We start from the raw sequence: 24,227 nt of genomic DNA, 5'->3' as shown, positions 1-24,227 counted from the left end.
GCTTCTCAAACTATGGGGAAGACAGTTTCCATTGGAACTTCCCACAGGCTTGCCATGCTCCTCTCTGCTTGGCATGTGCTTTTTCCCCCTTTTAATTGCTTTCTTTTCTTTTTTCTGTTTTCCAATGTTGTGTTCATTTCTGCTGTACAATGAAGAAAATCAGCTATATGTACCCATATATCCCTTCCTTCTTGAGCCTCGCCATCCCTCCCACCTCTTTTGGTCACCCAGAGCACCGTGCTGAGCTCTCTGTGATGTTCAGCAGCTTCTCACTAGCCATCTATTTTACAGATGGTGGTGTGTATGTGTCGAGGTTACTCTCCCAGTTCATCTCCCCCAACCCTGCCATGTCTACGCAAGCGTTCTCTAAGTCTGCCTCTTAGACTAAGACTCAAAGCACTTCATGACATCTGTACAGAACGGTTGAGTAGGGGAAAGGTTGGATTAGTAGCCAGGATGATGAAGTTCCTGTTTGTCTTTCGTGTCCAATCAGCCAGCTCCCTTGTAGTAAGTTAGTAAATCGTAAATCTGAGCACTGCAGGGAATAAGTGCCAGCCCTCACTCCATGCGAATGCTTCTAAGGAAATGGTGTCCTGGTCCTGTTATGAGTGGACCAGGTTTCCAAGCGTGGAATAAATGATTGGGAAACGAATTCTAGGGGCAATTGCCAAGTCGCTTCAGTCGTGTCCCACTCTGTGTGACCCCGTAGATGGCAGCCTACCAGGCTCCTCCGTCCTTGGGATTCTCCAGGCAAGAACGCTGGAATGGGTTGCCATTTCCTTCTCCAGGGGCAATATTAGATCAAATTCTAAGACTTTGTAAAGGTGATGGACCTTAGCCAGTGCTTGAATAGTCAGGGCATATTAAGAAAACCTCTTAAAAGGATGACCTTCAATGCCTCACCATCCCATCTTTCTCACAGAAGTCAGAAGTGTGTGCCTTGATTTTCCCTAATGAATACTTAGCAGATTTCAGAATTGGTGAGAAAACTGCTTGCCTGAGATAGAGATTTGCAAGAAAATCCAGCTAGACTATTCTTAAACATCCCTAGCCTTTATCATTTCTCTTTCTATGCTTAGGCCACTTATACTAAATTTTTATTTTCTGCTTTCTTAGAAGTCCACTAGGAAATCCCTATAGAAGTATACATACAAACTTATTCCTCTAAAGACTAATATCCTTGTTGAGTATTGACAGTGGGAGAAATGCAGTACAATGAGAATAGGAAGAAACAATTAGAATTTCATCTGCAATTTATTTTTCTATCACTCCTAAAATTTTTATATTTTTGTGTTTGTTTTATAAGCTAAATAACAACATAACAGTTTTATATATGCTTTATAAATTAATGTACATATAATGAGAACGGTAACTCAGCTGGTTAAGTATCCACCTGTAATGCAGGCGACCCCGGTTCGATTCCTAGGTTGGGAAAATTCCGCTGGAGAAAGGATAGGCTACTCACTCCAGTATTCTTGGGCTTCCCTTGTGGCTCAGCTGGTGAAGAATCTGCCTGCAATGCAGGAGACCTGCGTTCAAACCCTGGGTTGGGAAGATCTCCTGGAGAAGGGAACGGTTGCCCACTCCAGTATTCTGGCCTGGAGAATTCCATGGACTGCATAGTTGATGGAGCTGCAAAGAGTCGGACACGACTGATTGACTTTCACTTTATATATACTTTATAAATTAATGTATATATAATGAGAATACTTACATTTTTTAATGGTAGGGTACACATTAAAAAATTTAGACACATCACTTCTTAGCCTTTTGGCTAAGATCAAGTGTCAAAAATTTAGACACTAAAATCTGGAACATGTCTCCTTTCGTTTTGTTCTTGCAGTTGCTTAGTTGTGTCCAATTCTTTGTGACCCCATGGACTGCAGCACGCTAGGCTTCCCTGTCCTTCTCTATCTTATGGAGTTTGCTCAAATTCATGTCCACTGAGTCGATGATGCCTTCCAACCATCTCATCCTGTCACCCCCTTCTCTTCCTGCCCTCAATCCTTCTTTCCTTTCGTTTAAGTAGACAAGTTGTCTAGAAGGTACTCAGTGTCACCCTAGGAAGTCTACTGGGTGACCAAGGCTGTGAGTCTAATTTTTTCTCACAACATCAAGGACTTTCCAGGGCTCATTCATTTTCATTATGAAATAGAGGAAATGAAAATGAGCCAACTCACAGTGAAACGACTTGAGGCAAATTTCTTCCCTGGGAAGAAAAAAGATCTTAAAAATCTGCATGAGCCATAAACTCCTGGCACAGGACCAGAGGAGGCTGGACCATCTTATTCTCTGCTGGAGTATCGATTCCAGCAGGATTCTCTGCTGGGGGAATGGCCACTTGGGTTGGAGATGCTCGGAGGATGCACGAGTGAAGTCCAAGGTATGAGGTCTACCCTGGATGAATCTGCTTGTATGGATATGTGTTCCTTGACACATATCCATGGCCTTGGCTCCCTCCTTTAAAACCTTTTTCGGCTGGAGGAAGATTTAAATAATATTTTAAAAAATCTCTGCAAGCATCATCAACAATGTAAAGGTTAATTTTAAGTATCAGTTTGACTGTGGCCAAGATTAAACAGTATTTCCGGTATGTAAGTGTGAGTGTTTCTGAATGAGATTAGCACTGAATATGTGGACCCATTGAAGAGGACTCCTCTCCCCGATGCAGGCCAGAGGGCCCCCTCTAATCACGGAGGGTCTGAATAGAGCAAAAAGCAGAGGAAGGAGGAATTCACCCTCGGGGCTCCCTCCCTGCCTGCCCAAGCAGGACTTTTCTCCTGCCCTTGAACTGAGATCTATACCATCAGCCGGTTTCCCTGATTCCCCTGAATCCCACACTACTGGTTTCCCTTGAGGGCTTCCCAGGCAGCGCAGTGGGTAAAGAATCTCGCTTCAGTGCAGGTGATACGAGTTCAATTCCTGGATTGGAAAGATCCCCTGGAGGAGGGCATGGCAACCCACTCCAGCATTCTTGCCTGGAGAATCCTTTGATGAGAGGAGCCTGGTGGGCTATAGTCCACAGTGTCGCAGAGAGTCAGACACGACTGAAGCAACCGAGCATATGCTACACATGGCTTCCCTAGTGACCAGCTTCAGACCGGGTGAATTCTTCAGCCCTCACAATTGCATGAGTCAAGTCCTCGTAATAAAGTTCCGTATATATATCCCCACTGGTTCTGTTTCTCTGGAGAGAGCTAATACAAACAACACTAAAACCCACATAATTCTACACTTTCTGCTATATGTACATGTGAAAAAGTTTTCACGGTGCCAGAAGAGGTCAGTAGGAAACTTTCCCTGGGAAAACCCTTGGACCTGGGGCGGGGGACAGGGGACAGAAGGTTGGTTGTAAATAAGAAAACGTTCTCTTCAGTTCTGAGAGAAGAAGGCACAATTTATTTAGTCAAATTATTTTACACCATAGTCTTCACGGACAGTTGTCAACTTAACACTTAATATAGTTTAACAGAGTCAATGATTACCTGCAAAATTATATATATTTTAATATCTAAAAAATATATTGTATATATAAGGCAGAAAATCCCTCGTATCCACAAGGGAAAGTTTGGTTGCTGTTTTCCAAGTTGTTATGATTGCAGTTCAGTTATTTACAAACATCTCCAAAGCAGTTAACGGTTTAAAGGGGATGCCTTGACTCGCTTCTGCTCATTTGTTAAATAATTACAGTGATTCTCTTTCGGGTAAGTCAGTGACTTCAAAGCCCTGTTCTCTTTTCTGCAACAAGTCACATTATGCTTTTTTAAAAACCAGCTATAAAAACGTACAAGCAGCCCAAATGTACAGATTGACAAAAAGATGTACAAATTACATTTAAAAAAAATAACGACTGATTTGATAGGAACACTGTATCTGTGACCGAGGTCAACTCGTTTCTTTACTCTTTTTCACTTTTTAATTATTTACTTTTAATATTGTGAGATATAGGAAAATAACTCTGCATAATTTATACAGTAAGTTGCCTTGTGGTTGGTGGACCCGGGACTGATCGTCTGACAAGCGCACAGCACTTGCGAATCTGTTTGTGTTTAGAAATCCCTAGGACTTTTCAAAGTACTGGGACCCATGGTCATTATTTCTTTTTTTCAGTTATTTACTTCTCTGGCTTTTCAGGAATGTCTGTATTTGCATTAACATCTCTTAGTTCATATTTTGACTACTTCTAGACAGAATGGTCAGCCTAGCGCATATTTACTGCCCACTGAAAGGGATTCTGCAATGCCCGTGGCTTCTTAAATACACACTTGTTTCTTTCTGTTAAATTCCAGTTGGGTGAAAACTTCACTGGCCTTACAACCAATGTTCCAGTTGCCCTCCACTGAGTTAGGGCTTCCTAAGATAAGATGATAAGCTTCCTGCCTCTAGTTCACTAAGCCTCAAACCAGAGCATAACTGGTTAAGTCCATGACTCTTTATCCTACTGAACCCTTCAAGGTTCAAGATGAGACCCGTGTGTCTGTAAGAAACTGTTTTTGGTCCTAAAAATATAAATCTACATACAGTTTCTTTCCCAGAACCATGACACAACCATTCCAGTAATCTAAATATTCAACTCATAGGTTGACAGGAGATTGGGACTCCAAACTGGCATACTGGCCCATGGAATTATCCACCTCTTTGTTCAAGGTAGAGAAAAGCAGGAGTTACCAATGTTAAAAAAAAAAAAAAAAAAGAAGAGTTGTTTTTAAAGAACAGGTACAAAAGTTCTATCCAACAAGAAAGAGCATCCAGTTTTGTTTTCTCTCCAAGGCCACGTAAGTCCAAAGGGAGGTGTAAGGGAGGGGGCTTCAGCGAGAAGGCCACCGATGAGGAAGCATCTAGTAGTAGCTGCCTAAGTGTGAGGGCACGTGGGTGTTGGGATGGCGAGGGACGTTGGGGTTGGGGTAGATGCCCCCCGTGGGGGAGGTCCAGTATTGTGACGCCGCTCCGAAGAAGCTGGAGGACGTGACGGGCATGGAGGACGGGTGGGGAGGGACAAAGTTCACCTTCTGTTGGTGGGTGTGGTAGGAAGGCACGTAGGAGATGTCGGAAGGGTACTTGTACATGGACGACTCGGTGGGATGCGGCTGCAGAGCCTGGGCGATGCCGTGGAAGTCAAATTTGTAGGCATACCTCTTGCCGTGCACTTTGGTCATAATGTTTTTATCGTAGTAGTATCGGAGGGCCCGGCTCAGCTTGTCGTAATTCATGTTGGGCTTGCTCTTGCGCTCCCCCCAGCGCCGGGCCACCTCATCGGGGTCCGTCATTTTGAACTCTCCGTTGGTCCCCTCCCAGGTGATGCAGCTGGCGTTGGCGCTGTCCGAGAGCAACTCCAGGAGGAACTGCCACAGCTGGATCTGCCCGCTCCCTGCGGGAGACAGAAAACAGGCTCTGCCTGAGAAATCAGAACCTGATCCTAAGTGCAAGGGTCCACTCACCCCAGACAGGAACCCCAGGATCTCCTTCTACAGTCAGAATCCACTTCTCAACCAGACTGGCATAATCATCAAGGTTAGATCTTTATATAAGCCGCCCCCAGCCTGGTGAAATTCACCCAGAGCCAGCTGTGTGGCTTGGGGCGAGGCACGCCCCATCCCTTTGGGGGAAGATGCTTGCCTCTCTTCTTCTGTAAAGGCCTGAACCACTGTCTACTCCTTATTCAGTGCTGGCCTCCCTCAGAGTCCCAGGGGAACATGTGACAGCACTTTAGGCTGAAGCAACCTGAACTGCTCCTTAGCTTTTGTGCTTGGCTCTCTGCTCTAAGTTCCACAGAGAACATGGGCACAAAGAAAAAAAAAAAAGAGGAGAGCGAGCTGGTGGCTTTCTCACCCTCTGAGCAGAAACGGCCTGGAGACAGGAGCAGTGGGACTTCCCTGGTGGGACGGTGCTGGCCTCGCAATTCCAAAGGGCCTATTAACTCACACAGGAGGTGCGCTTGGTTCAGAACTCTCTTGAGTTACCTGAATCACAAACCCTTAAAATACACTGTTGAGTTTATTTTATCTGCAACCTCTTACCTAGGAAGCCAAGTAATGCTGCAATACCACCTAAAGTGAATACTGAGACAGCTTTAGAATATGTATTCACCGAGAGCTTGTTCCTTGCCCTTCCCACACCTACCCCCTCTGTCTTTCCCTGCTGAAACTTATCTCAACCTCAGTGCACATACATGGGGCTAAAATGTTTGTGGTCCAGAGGCATCTTCAGCTTATGGATATCATCACCGCCTAATGACAAGCCCTGTTCTCTCCTTGTGCACTAGAGAAACAGGGGTCAAACAGTTCAAGGAAAGGCATACATGTCCCTCCCTGGTCAGGTGTCTGAACTGAGGACACCTTGAAGTGAAGTCGCTCAGTCGTGTCTGACTCTTTGCGACCCCATGGCCTGTAGCCTACCAGGCTCCTCTGTCCATGGGATTTTCCAGGCAATAGTCCTGGAGTAGGTTGCCATTTCCTTCTCCAGGGGATTTTCCCAACCCAGGGATCGAACCCGGGTCTTCCGCATTGTAGACAGACGCTTTACGTCTAAGCTGCCAGGGAAGCTTCCCTTAGTGATCTCATAAAACTATGGAACATTCTGGAACACAACCTCTCAGGCCAAAGTAAACTCACCAGGATTGGCTAGGCGACTGCTGGTTGGGCCCAGGATCTGATATGGATCTAAGGAGACAAGAAAGGAAATTTGCTTCACTGTTATGAAAAATATAAAAACAACAGCATTAACAATAAGAATACCCCTAAGGGTTTCTACTTTTATTTTGAGATCATAGGAAAGCCTGATTTCAGAAAACTGCACTGCTTTTACTTGTAAACCTTAAAGATCATGATCAAAGTTATGGTCTATATCCCCATTATTACAGAAACAACATGTAATTGTGATAGTATCATTTTTTCATATTCAGTGTCTACAATTTATAGATAATACCTACAATAGAATAATAAAAAACATTTGGAAAGGAGCTAGCTGATATCCAGTCACATGAATAAGAAGTATGGCTTATTAAAAGAGCTTAAAGTCTAACAGTGTCTTTGTAAAGGTCCTACAACAGTCTTTGTAAAAATTTATTTATTCCTGACCATGCCATGCAGCCTGTGGGATCTTAGTTCCCTGACGAGGGATTGAACCCATGGCCCTGCAGTGGAAATGCTGAGTCTTAACCACTGGACCACCAGGGAATTCCTTTGTTGCTGTTCAGTCACTCAGTTGTGTCTGACTCTGTGATTGCATGGACTGTAGCCTGCCAGGCTATTCTGTCCATGGGACTCTCCAGGCAAGAAAGCTGAAGTGGGTTGACATTTCCTTCTCCAGGGGATTCCTGACCCAGGGATCGAATCCATGTCTCCTGTGTCTCCTGCATTGGCAGGAGGACTCTTTATCACTGAACCACCTGGGAATCCCTGACTGGCCTTTAATAGCTCTAACTATTACTAACTATTACATGTCTCTCTTTTTCTGATGCAGCATAAAAGACACATGCCTGGAAATCAAGTAGCCTGGGTTCTAGCCCAACTAAATTATCAGCTAAATAACTCAGTGGACAATCTCTGGGTATTGCTTTTCTCCTCTGCAAAATGATAGGTTTGGCTCCTGGATTTTTCAGTTCCCTTCCAGTACAACCTTCTATGATTTTAAGCTTGGAAATGTTGACACCAACCAACCACAATTTGTATTTTAGCCATAAAATGATTATATATTTATATACACACACCCACACACACACATATATATATATATTTGAATTTCTTTTTTTAAAATAACATCTCTTTACTTACTTATTTTGGCCTTACCATGTGGCATGTGTGATCTCAGTTCCCTGACCAGGAATCAAACCCCTGCCCCCTGCAGTGGAAGCATGGAGTCTTAACTACTGGGCTTCCACAGCAGTCCTTAAAATGATTATTCTTAATATCTCAGTTTACATAAAACTTACATGATAGTTTAGCCATAAAAGAAACCTTTGCAATACTGACATAGTGAGGATTGTCTTCTTCTTTTCAGCTGAGATAGACCATGGGAGAGAGCTGGATCACAGCTTGGTGATGATGTCATATGTTTGATACAATTTTACAATTTCTATATAATTATAATTTTAAAAAATCAACATGATTCAGGGGTTTTTGCTCACAACCACAAATTAACTTGAAGAGTCCTTAAGACCTCTCAATCTACCCCTTTCTATCTATACAGTGACAAATATTTGGGGGAAGGTAATTTGGCCACCTGATGTGAAGAGTTGACTCATTGGAAAAGACCTTGATGCTGGGAAAGACTGAGGACAGGAGGAGAAGGGGGTGACAGAGGATGAGATGGTTAGATAACATCACTGACTCAATGGACATGAGTTTGAACAAACTCCCAGAGACAGTGAAGGACAGGGAAGCCTGGCGAGCTGCAGTCCACGGGGTCGCAAAAGTCAGACAGGACTGAGCAACTGAACAACAATGTCTAATTTTGTTGTTGGGGACTTTTTAAATCCTCCATGTCAAATCCTCTCTGACTTGTGTTTCACAGTCAGCAAGTTCTCAGCCTTCCTGAAGAAATGCAGGTCAACTTTCTACGCTTATCTTCAATGGAAATGGAAAACCAAGTATGTTCACCCAAAGCAACAGCATGTTCAGAGCTTACTCTAAGCTGCGTCCCAAGAGAGACTGAGCTGGGCTTGGGAGGGTACACATGGCAGTCTTCAGATTCATGAAGAACCTTCACAGAGAACAAGAAGACCTTTCCACGGGGCAAACTGGGAAGCCTGAATGGAAGATACAGCATTGGGGGGACTTTGGCTCAAATGGTGGAACTGAGCCTGGTTAGGTATTGAGCTCCCATAGCTGTAAGTATTCAAGTGGAGATGATGCAGTCACAAGACTGAGATGTTACAGGATGTTGTAGACCTCCTGAGATGTTACAGGAGGATGTTGTAGACCTAGATGTCTCTAGGTTCCCTTGCCATACGAAGAGTCTCCAGTTCCATGGTTTTCAAAGTTGCTCTGCCTTAACTGTTAGGGAGATTCATTACAGGGATGGAAGAAGGTGAAACAACTTGGGAGTCTGGGATGACAGCTCTCATATTCCCCAAATCCACCTGTGTGGCTTCTGGCAAATCACTTCACCTCTTGAGATCTCGGTTTCTTTATTTTACAACATGAAACATGTTAATCTTGAGGTTCCTTTCACCTCTGATACGTCATGAGTCTCTCCACATTCCAGGGCTGGGTGTGCCATGGACAGATCTAGCACAGTGTCAAATACAGGACTCTATGAAGAACAGTGCTGACAAACACAAGATACTGTCTAAATCCTCCTCTGCTGACCACGTGGCACCAGTGGCCGCACAGGAAACAAAGGAGGGTTCGAACATCATGGACAGGTACCTGGTTGGGGCCGCTGCTCAGTATTCTTACTCATCGTTTGTGCTCCAGCAAGGGGGGGACCTGCAGCAAGAAGAGAAATATGGTAAGTGGAGCCATTCTCCACGAAGGGGAGGGAACGTCTCGTCAAGCACATCCCCACCGAGCGGGACAATTGTGCTTTCCCATTCACTCACTCCCTCACTCGGTCACTCTACTCATTTATTCATTTTATGTTATAAATATTTATCCAGAATCTATGTACTGGCACTGTTCTAGATGCTAAGGACCCAGCACTGAGCAAGGGGTTCCTGCCAGAGCTTACATTTTAATGGAGGAGACAATGATAAACAGCAATAAATACGGAGAAGGAGCATGTCTGATGGTATTGGGGCTGTGGACTTCATTTTTAAATAGAAAACTGAGAAAGGTCTTTAATGAGAAGGTGGCATTTGAGTGCCAGTCTCCTGCTCCTGTGTTTCCACATCTTGTGAGCTCCCCTCTTTGTGGCATCTCTTAGTACACCCTTCCTGCTCCTGCCATCATGTCACATATCCACGTTAGAGCTGTGTTGCTTCTTGCACCGTCTTTGGCTTCATCTGACTGGCATCCTCACCACTCCTCTGTCTTCTCACTGACCCTTCAAATGCTATTTAGCCAGTTTAATCTCCATAAACCACTTCACTCCACCATCCAAAAACCTCAGTGACTTGATGTTGACTAAAGCACTGAGGTCTATGGTCCGAGCATCTTTGAACCCCTTCCTCACCCTTCCAGACTTTTCTTTTCCTTCGTGCACCCTAAACTCCAGGAACCCAAGTCCTCCCTGACTCTCAGACATGTTGACCTTGATGTCTTTGCCTGAACCCGCCTCTCCTGGGAAGGCATCTTTCCCATCTCTCTGGGTCCAAATCCTGCCTCTTTCTAGAACCAACTCTTATGACTCCAGGTCCCTAAGGTGTTCCTGATGCCACCCGGAGAGAAAGGGGTGTGTGTGTGTGTGTGTGTGTGTGTGTGTGTGTGTGTGTATGCGCGCGCGCGTGTGTTTGACTCCTCTCCCCTCCTGGAGAGACTGGTGCATGCGGGTTCACCATGTGAAACCCACACTGCCCAGGGCTGGAGGCAGAGTAAACAGATAATACATATTATTAAAAGGGCTTGTGGCTATTGCTTGGGCATTAATTTTCAGTCCTAACTTCTTTCTTGAAAGAATTCCCTTCACCATCCATTTCTGTGCTTGATATTTTACCTCCTAGAGACAGCAAGATTGACACGTTCTGGGTCAGGACTTTATGAATCATTCTTTCCCCTGCACTCTTCACAGGAGATTCTGGGTCAGATTTCAACACAAACTGATGTCATATCACTAGCATCTCCTCATCCTGTTACCACCCCACCTCAACGTTCCACGAAATGAGGTAGAGATGTTGGGAGGATTCTATCCTGACAATTAGGGAAGCAGGTGAAGTCATGGAGGGTCATTATTGAAACTTAAATGGCAGAATCCAAATCCAGGGATTTTTCATTCATACAGAAACTTGTCCTAAGAAACTTGACAACTTCAAACATTCTAAAGCCAAATGCAGTGAAACAAAACTCAAAGGTCTGAGTGAAAATTCCATTATCTTTCTGGGACTAGGTATCACTGACAAGTTCTACATTGGTAATTAATTTTGATGTCCATTCAAAAAGCAGAAAAAGAAAATGCTCACTCTTCTCTTCCTTTCGCTTATGACCCTGTTCTCCGCCCCACCCCAGAAAAAGGTTTTCCTCCCAAAGAACAGAGTGACGTTTACTTACTTTTGTTGAGGCCAGAATTCATGTTACTGCCCCAACCTCCTCTCCTGACTGAGTCATAGGAAGGGTCTAGTGGAAAAAAACAGAGATACATCAGCCTCAATAGATGTGGATTTGAGCAAATGCCAGGAGATGGTGGACAGGAGAGCCTGGCATGCTACAGCCCATGGAGTGGCAGAGTCGGACACAACTGAGTGACTGAACAACAACGAAAGCATCTTCTGCTCTTCAGAAAGGTTGCCTGAAGATTATCTTTTAGTGATCCAGAAAAATTAAATTTAACTTAGCAATAACCTCAAGCATCACTAAATTCCAGAAGTGCATTTCCTTGGGGCAAATGGGGACGGACGGAAGTAACACTGCCACACTGATTGGGAGTCAAAGGGGTGGAAAGAACCCTGAATTTGAAGTCACAGGGTTGGTTCAGGTTCTATCCTTCCATCATTTGTTGTGAGACCTTGGATGAATCCAGACATCCTTGGGCCTCAGCTTTTCAAAATACGTAATTAAGAGTCTTCTCTGGTGGTCCAGTGGTAAGACTTTGTGTTCCCAATGCAGAGGGCCTGGGTTCAGTCCCTGGTCAAGGAACTAGATCCCACATGCTACAGCTAAGAATTCACATGCTGCAACTGAAAAAAACAACAACAAAAAGATCATGTATGCTGAATCTGAAAGTAACCCTGCATGCCACAGTGAAGACTGAAGATCCCATGTATTCCAACAAAGACACGGCACTACCAAACACTTTTTAAAAAAAATATGGAAATAAGATTTTACACGATTTAATCTACCTTGAAGGGTGTGCAAATGTTATCAACTGCATATCTGTGTCCTCCTCAAACTCATATGCAGATGTCTAATCCCCAATGTGATCGTGATAGGAGGTGGAGTTTGGGAGGTAATTCAGTCTTAACCGCGGGGCCCGTAAGAAGAGGGTTAGTGCTCTTATAAGAAGAGGTCACAGAGGTAGCTTGCCTGTGTGCCTCCTGCCATATGAGGGCACAAGAAGAAGGCAGCCATCTGCAATCCAGACGGGAGGGCCTCCAACACCTGACCATGCTGGCACATGACCTCAGACTTTCAATCTCCAGAACTGTCGGAAGTTAGTGTTGTGTATAAGCCTCCCAGCTTATCATTCTTTGTTATAGCAGCCCCAAGGGATGAAGACAGGTAATGATCAAATGAGATAACACGTGTGAAGCATCTTATAAGGCATTCTACAAACATAATCTAGGTTTAGAAAGAAAAAAAGTGTCCAAAGCCTGTGTTGCAAAACCCTTTAAGCAGCTCTGCGGAGATGGTCATGTCTAGATTAAAGGCTCATGGACAAACTCTCATAGCAGTGCCTTGAGGCCCCAGCAGTGATTTCAGCCTCTCATTCCAGCACATGTTTGGGCACATTCTGGACTCTCATTGGCCCCTCGGCTTTTCTGTTGATAGTGGGGAGCTGGGTGATGACCACAGCCAAAGGAAAAGGGGCAGAAGTGTGGCTGGACCAAAAACAAGGGGCTGGAGAGACGCTTCCCACCTGGACTGCAGAGAGGCTTCCAAATCACCTTGGTGGACACTCCATTGAACCTGAACATTCATGATCCCAACCCTTTTCTTGAAAGAATCCACACACCTCCCTAACCTTGTGCAGAAACTGCTTAACCGACTGGCTGGAAACATCTTTTCCTTTCTCACGCTGTGAGTCCCGTGGAGACACGGAGCAGGAATAGCAGAAGAGCTTAAGGATATAGAATTATGACTTTCAAAGTCTTTCCATGGACAACAAAGAAACCATAAAAACCATCCGGACAAATGGAGTGCAAACCTCATCAAACGACTGTCAGACGGGGTGAAACGCAAACCATCCCCCTCCACCCCTTCTGAGCCTCACAAACAAATTAGAATAAGAACTGTGAAGATGGGCTGGTTGGTCCCATGGCCTGTTCTGATTGTTTCTGGCTAAGAAGAACCAAACTACAGGACCAGATTTTTGGTGGAAAAATCCACGTGCAGATGCTCATTCCTCCTAGTTTTGGAAATTACAATCTTCAGCAATTGCCATGAAAAGCAAAACAGAAAGTGAGGGGATGGAGATGGGAAGAAGGGGAGGGAAGGGGGCAAAAGAGACAGACCTGGCTCATTTGAGTTGTCTGTTTTTATTTTTGACTCTTTTTTTCACAATTCCTTCTGCAAATAGATTCCTGTGCTTGCTTAAAAACAAAGCAGAACAGAAACAAACAAAGAACCTAACTTGTTTACAAGCTGGGGTATGTGGTTGAAGGTTCTCATGGGTATTTTCTGGACTGTCTGGCAGGGGGCAACAGTGTGTACAAGGCTGGGGTGGGGGACCTTTGAGGAAAGGCCAGGTTCTTCCAAACTTCTTCTTTGGGGTTGGGGTGCTGGTTAGGCCTCCAGGCATTTGTCTGGGACTGATTTCTGCAGTGGATTGTGTATTTGGCTATAGAGTGCAAGTGAAAGAATATGAAACAAGTCCACTATTCTTGCCTTTATTATTTTTATTATATTAATTAGTTAGCTAAAATTTTTATTGGAGTATGTTGTGTTAATTTCTGCTGTACAACAAAATGAATCAATCATGTGTATACATATATCCCCTCTTTTTTATATTTCCTTTCCGATTAGATCACCACAGAGGACTGAATAGAGTTCCCTGAGTTGTAGAATAGGTTCCCATTAGTTATCTATTTTATACATGTGTGTGCAATGGCACCCCACTCCAGTACTCTTGCCTGGAAAATCCCACGGACGGAGGAGCCTGGTAGGCTGCAGTCCATGGGGTCGCTAAGAGTCAGGCACGACTGAGCGACTTCACTTTCACTTTTCATTTTCATGCATTGGAGAAGGAAAGGGCAACCCACTCCAGTATTCTTGCCTGGAGAATCCCAGGGACAGGGGAGCCTACTGGGCTGCTGTCTATGGGGTCGCACAGAGTCGGACACGACTGAAACGATGCAACAGCAGCTGTGTGCTTAGTCGTGTCTGACTCTCTGCGACCATATGGACTATAGCCCACCATGGGATTTTCCAGGCAAGGATACTGGAGTGGGTTGCCATTTCCTCCTCCAGGGGATCTTCCCTACCCAGGGATCAAACCCACATCTCCTGCACCCCATGCATTGGCAGGCAGGTTCTTTTACCACTGAGTCACCTGGGAAGCACCATTTTATATGTAGTAATGTATATATGTCAATTTCAATCTCTCAGTTCATCCCACCCCTCCTCCATCCCCCTTGTATATCCATACTTTTTTTGTTCTCTATATCTGTGTCTCTATTTCTGCTTTGTAAATAAATATGATCATCTACACCAATCTTTTCATATTCCACATATATGCATTAATATACAATATTTGTTTTTCTCTTTCTGACTTCACTCTGTATGAAAAAAACATGATTCAAAAAGACACACCGCAGTGTTCACTGAACTGTTCACAGTATCCAGGACATGGAAACAAAGTTGTCCATCAACAGAGGAAAAGGATAAAGAAGACGTAGGACATATACACAATGGAATATTATTCAGCCATAAAAAGGGACACAAATGGGTCATTTGTAGATGACCCTGTCCTTGCCTTTAAATAGGAGAAGATAACAAATAGAAGACTGTGAGGCTGTACAGGTCATGTGCCAAAGGAGTGCTGGAGATCCTGGGGGTGAAGGAGGGAGAAGCCAGTCTAAGTGGGGCCGGGTGGCTTGAGTGAGGCCTCTTTGGAGAGAAGAGAGCATGCATCAGAGGTGGGCATGTGGCAGATGTGAGCAGTGAGATGTGAATGTGTCGGTGGGAGACAACCACCTGTGGGTCTGCAGTTGGGGGGATGAGGTCAGGCTCAAGACCGTGTCCACAGCTGATCAACAAGCTTAATGGCCCTGGGTCACAGGCCGCAGAAACCAGGAGAGGCCCCTGCTACTGCTGCTAAGTCACTTCAGTCGTGTCCGACTCTGTGCTGCCCCATAGACAGCAGGGATTCTCCAGGCAAGAACACTGGAGTGGGTTGCCATTTCCTTCTCCAATGCATGAAAGTGAAAATTGAAAGTGAAGTAGCTCAGTTGTGTCCGACCCTCAGCGACCCCATGGACTGCAGCCTACCAGGCTCCGGAGAGGCCCCTGGCAGGTGGCAATACCGTGAACACACGATGTGGTGGAGCAGGCAGCTCGTGGTGGATGGATGCAGTGGGTACCGGGGGGACGAGAGGTGAACCTAACAGGAACGGAATAGAAAGTGGAATAGAAAGTGACAAATTCATGCAAAGAGAAATAGCAAATCACCGAGTTCCAGGAATTGGTGTATGTTATCTGAAGTTTTGACTTGACTTGTGACTTACTCTGCACTGATAAGATCTCTGACTCAGAGTTTTCGAAGCAGTTTTTTTTCTCGATCTTAATTTACTGGAGGAATCAATCCATTCTCTCTGAAAGCTATGTTATATTCATTCAGAAGAAACTTTTTTTTTTAAGGCCCACCTTAAGGCTTTGGCTATAGTTACCATCGACTTACCAGCTATTCCTCCTATTCTTTTTTTAATTGAAGGATGATGGCTTTACAGAATTTTGTTGTTTTTCTGTCAAACCTTGACATGAATCAGCCATAAGTATACACATATCCCCTCCTATTCTTTTACTCTAACAGTCAGATCAGATCAGTCACTCAGTCGTGTCCGACTCTTTGCAACCCCATGAATCGCAGCACGCCAGGCCTCCCTGTCCATTACCAACTCTCGGAGTTCACTCAGACTCATGTCCATCGAGTCAGTGATGCCATCCAGCCATCTCATCCTCTGTCATCCCCTTCTCCTCTTGCCCCCAATCCCTCCCAGCATCAGAGTCTTTTCCAATGAGTCAACTCTTTGCATGACGTGGCCAAAGTACTGGAGTTTCAGCTTTAGCATCATTCCTTCCAAAGAACACCCAGGGCTGATCTCCTTCAGAATGGACCAGTTGGGTCTCCTTGCAGTCCAAGGGACTCGTAAGAGTCTTCTCCAACACCACAGTTCAAAAGCATCAATTCTTCAGCGCTCAGCCTTCTTCACAGTCCAACTCTCACATCCATACATGACCCCAGGAAAAACCATAGCCTTGACTAGATGGACCTTTGTTGGCAAAGTAATGTCTCTGCTTTTGAATATGCTATCTAAGTTGGTCATTCTAGCAGTAGAGGCATGCAAAAGTTACAGGACACCCGGATGAATTCCCTGTAACCAACAGAGGGCAGATCGTGGCTGGATTTTTCTCTAGTGGTTGATACTCTATCAGAGGAGTGTCTGACACCTCTGTCTTTTCCTGTGATGCCCTGGGGGTCTGGGGGAAGCCTGGTTGAGAGAACTTTTGAGGTCCCCACCAACCCTAAAGTCCTATAGTAGGTACCAAAAAAAAAAGTGACAGAAACAGAAAGGCCACGAGCAATCAGCCTGAAGTGCTTCCTCCAGCAAAGGTAACAGAGCAATAAATAGCATTGGTCATGCCTACAACCAAGGGTCCCGGAGCAGAGTGTGAAATCAGAGCAGCAGAGGCCACAAGGCTCCCTTCCCACGTGCTTTTTCATTTCCACCCACTTGCATGGAAAACCCGCCCCTGGAATCTGAGTCCACGGAGGACACCTGGGTCCATTTACTGAGGACTTTAACAAATGCTGTCAGTGGGCACTGGGGTACGTGAGGGCACCTACTAAATGGAAGTCTGAAATGAAAGCCAGTGTTTTTGGATTAAGTCCTACTGCAAGGATAGAGCTGAAGATGGGGAAGGCCAAGATCAAGAGCTAAGATCTGGCATTCTGCCTTAGAGGTTGGAAGCACCAGGGCAGCCCTGCAGATTAAATGAGATACCCAGGCAAACAGCTGGCATGGTGCCCAGCACAGAGTGAAACTCAGTGAACATTAGCAAGTAATATTATTGCAATTACTGCTATATTTGCATCATTAAATACCTTATGAATGCTCAAACCCAGAAACGGGTTGGCCAGCCCCACCAAATATACATTAACCCGCCTCCCTTTGCTTCCATCCATTGTACTTTGCTCTACTTATTTTTCCATGTATTGCCTAATTTAATCAAGTAGGCTATGGTTTTTCCAGTGGTCATGTATGGATGTGAGAGTTGGACTACTGGTCATGTATGGATGTGAGAGTTGGACTACAAAGAAAGCTGAGTGCTGAAGAATTGATGCTTTTGAACTGTGGTGTTGGAGAAGACTCTTGAGAGTTCCTTGGACTGCAAGGAGATCCAACCAGTCCATCCTAGAGGAGATCAGTCCTGGGTGTTCACTGGTAGAACTGATTTTGAAGCTGAAACTCCAATACTTTGGCCACCTGATGTGAAGAGCTGACTCATTTGAAAAGACCCTGATGCTGGGAAGGATTGGGGGCAGGAGGAGAAGGGGACAACAGAGGATGAGATGGCTGGATGGCATCACCGATTCAATGGACATGGGTTTGGGTGGACTCCGGGAGTTGGTGATGCACAGGGAGGCTTGGCGTGCTGCGGTTCGTGGGGTCGCAAAGAGTTGGACACAACTGAGCGGCTGAATTGAACTGAATTCATGATGGTTATTGTCTGCATCTCCCACCTGAATGTCAAGTCCATTAGGATCAGGACCCCTCTTTGGTTCTCTGATAGAACCAAGCACCCAGCCCAGAGCACGCACACAATAAATATTCATTGAATGAATGAATGAGTGCCCAGCCAACATTTTCTCCTTCTTGCTAAATAGACACACTTCCTCTTGTTGTTGACTATTTTCCTAGCTGATGGGCATTCTAAGCCTCTGCCCAGACTTCTCCCCACTAAATGAAGTCACCAGGTGATTCCAGTCTGGGTGTGTGCCCAGTCACTTCAGTCGTGTCTGACTCTGTGACCCCACGGACTACAGTCAGGCTCCTCTGTCCATAGGGCTCTTCAGGCAAGAATACTGGAGCGGGTTGCCATGCCCTCCTCCAGGGATGCCATGCCCTTCCTGACCCAGGGATTGAACCTGAGTCCCTTATGTCTCCTGCACTGATAGGCAGGTTCTTTACCACTAGCACCACCTGGGAAACCCATTCCAGTCTGGGTGATGGGTGATATATGAGTGTACACAGTTAACCCGGGCTGCCCTCTGAGCAGAATGGCCTACAGTCCTCCTACAACAAAGCACAGGCAGAAAGCTGTCCCCACAGGAAGCCCAGGACTAGATGCCACTCATTCAGGTGACCTGCTGTGTATCTTATATATATTTTAACAATGTCAGTGTTCAAATGAAGACTTGTTTTTTATTCCTAAAAGGCATACAAGTGAGAACTCAGCATGATGGTCAGTTCTGGTACCAGACACTCAAACAGAAATATATCTACAACCAAAATGGAAAAGCCTGGACCCAGGAGCTACCCAACAACTCAGAGTCCTGCACACTCTGCCTCCCTGGTACCCAGCTGCCCATCAGCATGTGGGCCGTTCTCCTGTGGGGTGTGCCTGGCTCAGGAGGCAGCCTTGAGTGTCCCCTGGGCACTGCTGTCTGCTTTCTGAGAACTGACTTCTGAAAACACACACTTAAGCAGGCGACCAAGGGTGCGTGTGTATGTGCCAAGTCACTTCAGTCATGTCCGACCCTTTGTGACTCCATGGACTGTAGCCTGCCAGGCTCCTCTGTCCATGGGATTCTCCAGGCAGGAATACTGGAGTGGACTGCCATGCCCTCCAGGGGATCTTCCTGACCCAGGGATCGAACCCACAGCTCATGTCTCCTGCATTGGCAGGTGGGGTCTTTACCTCTGGTGCCACCTGGGAAGCCCCTGACCAAGGGTACAACAGGTGTAGCTGGTCTCAGAACTTTTGGGTGGCAGCAGATGCTTGATCAGGAGAAAATCACTTTTTACTTCAGTGATGCCTTCTACCCCCGGCTTGATAATGAATCTTATAATAAGCTTTTTCAGAGGATCTTCCCAGAAGGGCTCTGCCTGGAGCTTATGGTTTCAGGCAGTCCTGACATCCACTCTGGCCAAAGCTGAGAAAGACTGAGCCTCATTCTGGGCACTGCTAGGCATTGTGGATAATTCAGCTTCACGTATATAATGGTCTGAACAGTATCTTCATTATAGCATGTCTGGTGTGGCTGACTTGACCTTCAATGGCCTCTTAGATTCCAGGGGAGCCTCCTGGGGTGGAGAAATATGAGCATGGAGATTTTTTTTTTTTTTTTCTGAAAACTCCTTGTGGGAAGGGGAAGACTTTCTCTGGACGTGACCTTCTCACAGACATCCCAGTGTTAACTCAGCTTCTGTGTGAAGCTGTTAAACGGGTCCTAGAAACCTGGCCAAACATCTCAGGAAAGCTTTCTTTCTGCTCTGATGCCGACGGTTCGCTGTCTGAAGGCCCAGTGTCCCAGGCAACACGCAGCTCCACATTCTGTCATGACCTCACCCGGGGGCCAGAGATGCAGGAGACGCGGGCACAAAAGCCTCTCTCTTCCTCCCTTCCGGCATGAGCCCGTGCTCTCGATTACTTGATGGAAAAAGATGAATATTCCCTGAAACTTCTCTTCGAGTTTCTGGTTGGCAGCACCTCACCCTGTTTATCCTTGGAAAGCCCGGCTTCTGAATGCAGACCTTTCAGCAGGACAGGCAAGGCCGCTCCAGCTCAAGGTAGAGGCTTCTCTCAGTCTGATCCAGACCTTTCTTGGGAGAGCGAGGTTGCCCAAGGAGAAAAGCTCTAAGAAAGGGAACCCCTGAGTCCAAAGCCCCAAGCTTCCCAAGAAAGAGCCAAACCCACCAGGAGGAAGACCCATTGCCCAAACGCCCCCATCTATAGGTAACATGTGTTTTTTTGTTGTTGTTTTATTGGGGGGTGGAGGGGGGTTCATGAGGCCTGTGGGATCTTAGTTCCTTGACCAGGGATCAAACCGGCACTCCCTGTGTTGGAAGGTGGATTCTTCATCACTGGACCACCAGGGAAGTCCCACGTACAGGGAAGACTGTACGTGAAGACAACATCCTTGCTGTTGGCAGAGGACTCAACGATATGGTCCTCCATAACCCCCATCCCTCTGAGGCCCTGGGGTATAAGAGGTCCAGCCTAAGAGGAGGAGCAGGTCTGGCTTGGCCACCAGTCCAGCTCTGCTTCTCTCTGGGCTCTTTCTTCTGCCCTGCCCAGCATGCCGAACCTTCCAGACTCAGGACCAGCCCTGTGCCGGCCACCATCGCCATACAGCCCCTGCCAGCCATCGTAGCAGACATCTGACCTGCTGGCCTGGCCTCCCACTTTCAAAGTTGTGCTAAGGCAATGGGCACCTGGGCTGTGCAAGGTCATACAGGGCGTGGGCCCCCTTGGGCAGACACCCTTTCTCTCCAGAAGGTCGGTGGTTATGCTTCAGATCCCAGCCCTGGCAAACGATCATCGTCAAAAGGTTACTCTGCCTTTTTGAACCCCATGTTCTGCTTCTCTAAAAATATCACTAACAGATGCTGCATAGGATTGCTGGAAAGATTAAATAAGGATTCGCTCAATGGCAATTTAAAAAATATACACAATATACACGTAGTCTATACAATCTTGCTTGCACCTCTAAGATGTTGGTCTTGGTGAAGTGAGGTTAGAAAGCTCACCAGGGAAAACCCTGAAAAAGAAGAGAAGCTGTAAAGGAGGAAGGAGAGTCCCATTCCTGTGCTCCGAGATCAGTGATTCCCAAACAGGAATAAAGTCTCACTCTCTTTTAGAAGAATGGATGACAGCAAGTCTCCTACATATGAATGAGTTCCTTTCTGAGAGTGCGTTCGTAAGTCCAATCTGTTTGTAAGTCCAACACAGTTAGCCTAGGTACCCAGCTAACACCATCGTTATCCCTCGGTGCATCTTAGCAGTACCGGCCACATCACTGCTGCTCTTACTCTTCTTTCTGGACATCCTGGGCTTGAAATAAAGATGTTGTACCACCATATTCTATACAAGACTGTAAAGAACATGAAAACACACTTACCTGTAGAGGATGCCGGCACGTGAACTAACTTATGTGACTTGAAGTACAAACGCACGTTCACATCTTTGAAAGCTCACAACTAGAAGGTTTGTATGTAGGGGACTTGCTGTATCCTGGATCCCAGTTTAGAATTGCTGGCCTAGAAGCTAGTGAGGGCCCGTGGCTCTGGCTGCCTACTGGTCTACTACTAGCCTAGGTTTTACCCAGCATTCTTTCCGCCGCCCCCGACTGTCAGCTCCCCCAGCTTCCTGCCCAGCCAGCGCTTGAGCTCTGAGCTGGGTCCTCACCTCTTGGCAACCTCACCTACAAGGACAGCTCAGCCTTAGCCTTGGAGGCATCCTATGTTCTAAAGGGCATCAGGGGGTCTTGGCTTCCACGGAGACCTCAAGAAGAGGGAAAAATCCAGGCAAGGCTTGCCTCAAACTTGGAATGCATGGAGAAGAAAAAAAGAACAAACATCTTGGATCAGATTTCTTTTGCTCAAGGATCTGTCCTGGAATCCAAACAGCCTCGGAGCCTCGGAGCCAGCCCTGCTGCGTGGAAGAGAATGAAGCTACTGTTTCAGATATTTCACGTGAAGAAATATCTGAAAGGACACATGAGAGAAATGCTTAAAGAATGGTCAGCTTTCAAAGATGATGGCTGGAAAGGCCAGTGGTACTTTCTCTGCACAGCCTCACCCCGGTCCCACGAGGCTGGACCTGCTAAGGCCGGCCCCTCTCTGGCTCCGCTCCTCCCACGGGGCTCTGTGTCTGAATGACACATAAGCCTCAATGACCTCTTTATTTTGATAAGGCCTCCAAGTGGGATTTGGAGGCCAGCCTTGTGTGGAAAAGCAATTCATACTGACTCCATTAGTTGGGTGTTTGCCAGAACTCCCCTCTACGTTAGGCAGTGTAGACGCAACTAAATTGCAGACTTCTTGGGTCAAATCTGCCTCAGGTTTAAGACTATTTCAGGTCAGAACAAGAAAACCTAACCGGTTGCTCACTTAGGTAACAGGCTTGAGATGAATGAGTGGCCATCTGTGTTCAGCCCCCTGGGTCCTCTGAGAGCCGGGATCTGATGCGCTCCTGTCCGCTTCCTTGGGGGGGTTGCCCTCACTCTCCCTGATTATTCGGGACACAGTCCTACATGTGACGCATGACTCAACTTTTGCATCTTTCCCTCCCAAAGTTCTGCAAAGGCTCACTGGTGAGGGTCTCATGGTATCACCCTCGTTTTGTTCAGCCTCCTGCTGTGATCGTTGGTGCACTTATGCCTCTCGCCTGGTGAGCATCTTTGGGAAGGGAGGGACTGTATCTTATCACCTGGTTTTCCTTTCCCACCCCCAGGTTCCTCTTCTCTTTCAGCATGAGCTATTGGGCCTAGCTGATATCTCACACTCCACAAACATTCATTCATTCAGCAATGTTTTAGTGAATGCGTATTATGGTGCTGGACCCTCTTCAGTGTGTGCAGAATGCATTGGTGGCCAAACACACAACCTTGCTCTGGGAGCTGACATTCAGAACACACAGTGCTGCGCTGTGCTTAGTCCCTCAGTCGTGTCTGACTCTTTGCGACCCCATGGGCTGTAGCCCGCTAGGCTCCTCTGTTCATGGGATTTCCCAGCCAAGAATATTGGAGTGGATTGCCATTTCTTCCTCCAGGGGATCATCCCAACCCAGGGATTGAACCCAAGTCTCCTGTGTCTTCTGCACTGCAAGCAAATTCTTTACCCACTGAGCCATCAGTGAAGTGAAAGTCACTCAGTCGTGTCCAACTCTTTGTGACCCCATGGACTATACAGTCCGTGGAATTCTCTGGGCCAGAATACTGGAGCGGGTAGCCTTTCCTTTCTCCGGGGGATCTTCCCAACCCAGGGATTGAACCCAGGTCTCCTGCATTGCAGGCAGATTCTTTACCAGCTGAGCCAAGGTTCAGTTCAGTTCAGTCACTCAGTCATGTCCAACTCTTTGAGACCCCATGAACTGCAGCACAACAGGCCTCCCTGCCCATCACCAACTCCCAGAGTCCACCCAATCCCATGTCCGTCAAGTCGATGATGCCATCCAACCATCTCATCCTCTGTCGTCCCCTTCTCCTCCTGCCCTCAATCTTTCCCAGCATCAGGGTCTTTTCAAATGAGTCAGCTCTTTGCATCAGCTGGCCAAAGTTTTGGAGTTTCAGGTTCAGCATCAGTCCTTCCAATGAACATCCAGGACCAATCTCCCTTAGGATGGACTGGTTGGATCTCCTTGCAATCCAAGGGACTCTCAAGAGTCCCAACACCACAGTTTAAAAGCGTCAATTCTTCGGCACTCAGCTTTCTTTATAGTCCAATTCTCACATCCATACATGACCACTGGAAAAACCATAGCCTTGACTAGACGGATCTTTGTTGGCAAAGTAATGTCTTTGCTTTTTAATATGCTCTCTAGGTTGTTCATAACTTTCCTTCCAAGGAGTAGTGTCTTTTAATTTCATGGCTGCAATCACCATCTGCAGTGATTTTGGAGCCCAGAAAAATAAAGTCAGCCACTGTTTGCACTGTTTCCCCATCTATCTGCCATGAAGTGATGGGACCACATGCCATGATCTTAGTTTTCTGAACTGAGCTTTAAGCCAACTTTTTCACTCTCTTCTTTCACTTTCATCAAGAGGTTCTTTAGTTCTTCTTCACTTTCTGCCATAAGGGTGGTGTCATCTGCATATCTGAGGTGATTGATATTTCTCCTGGCAATCTTGATTCCAGTTTGTGTTTCCTCCAGCCCAGCGTTTCTCATGATGTACTCTGCATATAAGTTAAATAAGCAGGGTGACAATATACAGCCTTGACGTACTCCTTTTCCTATTTGGAACCAGTCTGTTGTTCCATGTCCAGTTCTAACTGTTGCTTCCTGACGTGTACACAAATTTCTCAAGAGGCAGATCAGGTGTTCTAGTATTCCCATCTCTTTCAGAATTTTCCACAGTTTATTGTGATCCACACAGTCAAAGGCTTTGGCATAGTCAATAAAGCAGAAATAGGTATTTTCTGGAACTCTTTTGCTTTTTCCATGATCCAGCGGATGTTGGCAATTTGATCTCTGGTTCTTCTGCCTTTTTAAAACCAGCTTGAACATCTGGAAGTTCACGGTTCACATATGCTG

At 46.1% G+C, this 24,227-nt stretch overlaps 1 protein-coding gene across 2 annotated transcripts in view; it reads right to left on the bottom strand.

Moving 5' to 3' along the window:
* Positions 1-3,371: 3,371 nt before the first annotated feature.
* The window catches only part of FLI1 (Fli-1 proto-oncogene, ETS transcription factor), a 132,001-nt gene continuing 111,145 nt past the window's right edge, over positions 3,372-24,227 (bottom strand). For both annotated transcript variants that reach the window (XM_010844681.1, XM_010844680.1), the window contains exons 6-9: positions 11,145-11,210; positions 9,369-9,428; positions 6,612-6,659; positions 3,372-5,368 (exon numbers count right to left, since the gene is read on the bottom strand). In XM_010844681.1, coding sequence (XP_010842983.1) covers positions 4,839-5,368; positions 6,612-6,659; positions 9,369-9,428; positions 11,145-11,210 — 704 coding nt within the window. In that variant the 3' untranslated portion in view covers positions 3,372-4,838. The remainder of the gene's footprint in view (positions 5,369-6,611; positions 6,660-9,368; positions 9,429-11,144; positions 11,211-24,227) is intronic.

The sequence above is a fragment of the Bison bison genome, unplaced genomic scaffold (genome assembly GCF_000754665.1).
Source record: "Bison bison bison isolate TAMUID 2011002044 unplaced genomic scaffold, Bison_UMD1.0 scf7180017864205, whole genome shotgun sequence".
In the NCBI taxonomy this organism is placed as follows: domain Eukaryota; kingdom Metazoa; phylum Chordata; class Mammalia; order Artiodactyla; family Bovidae; genus Bison; species Bison bison.
This window is presented reverse-complemented; position numbering and strand designations above follow the sequence as displayed.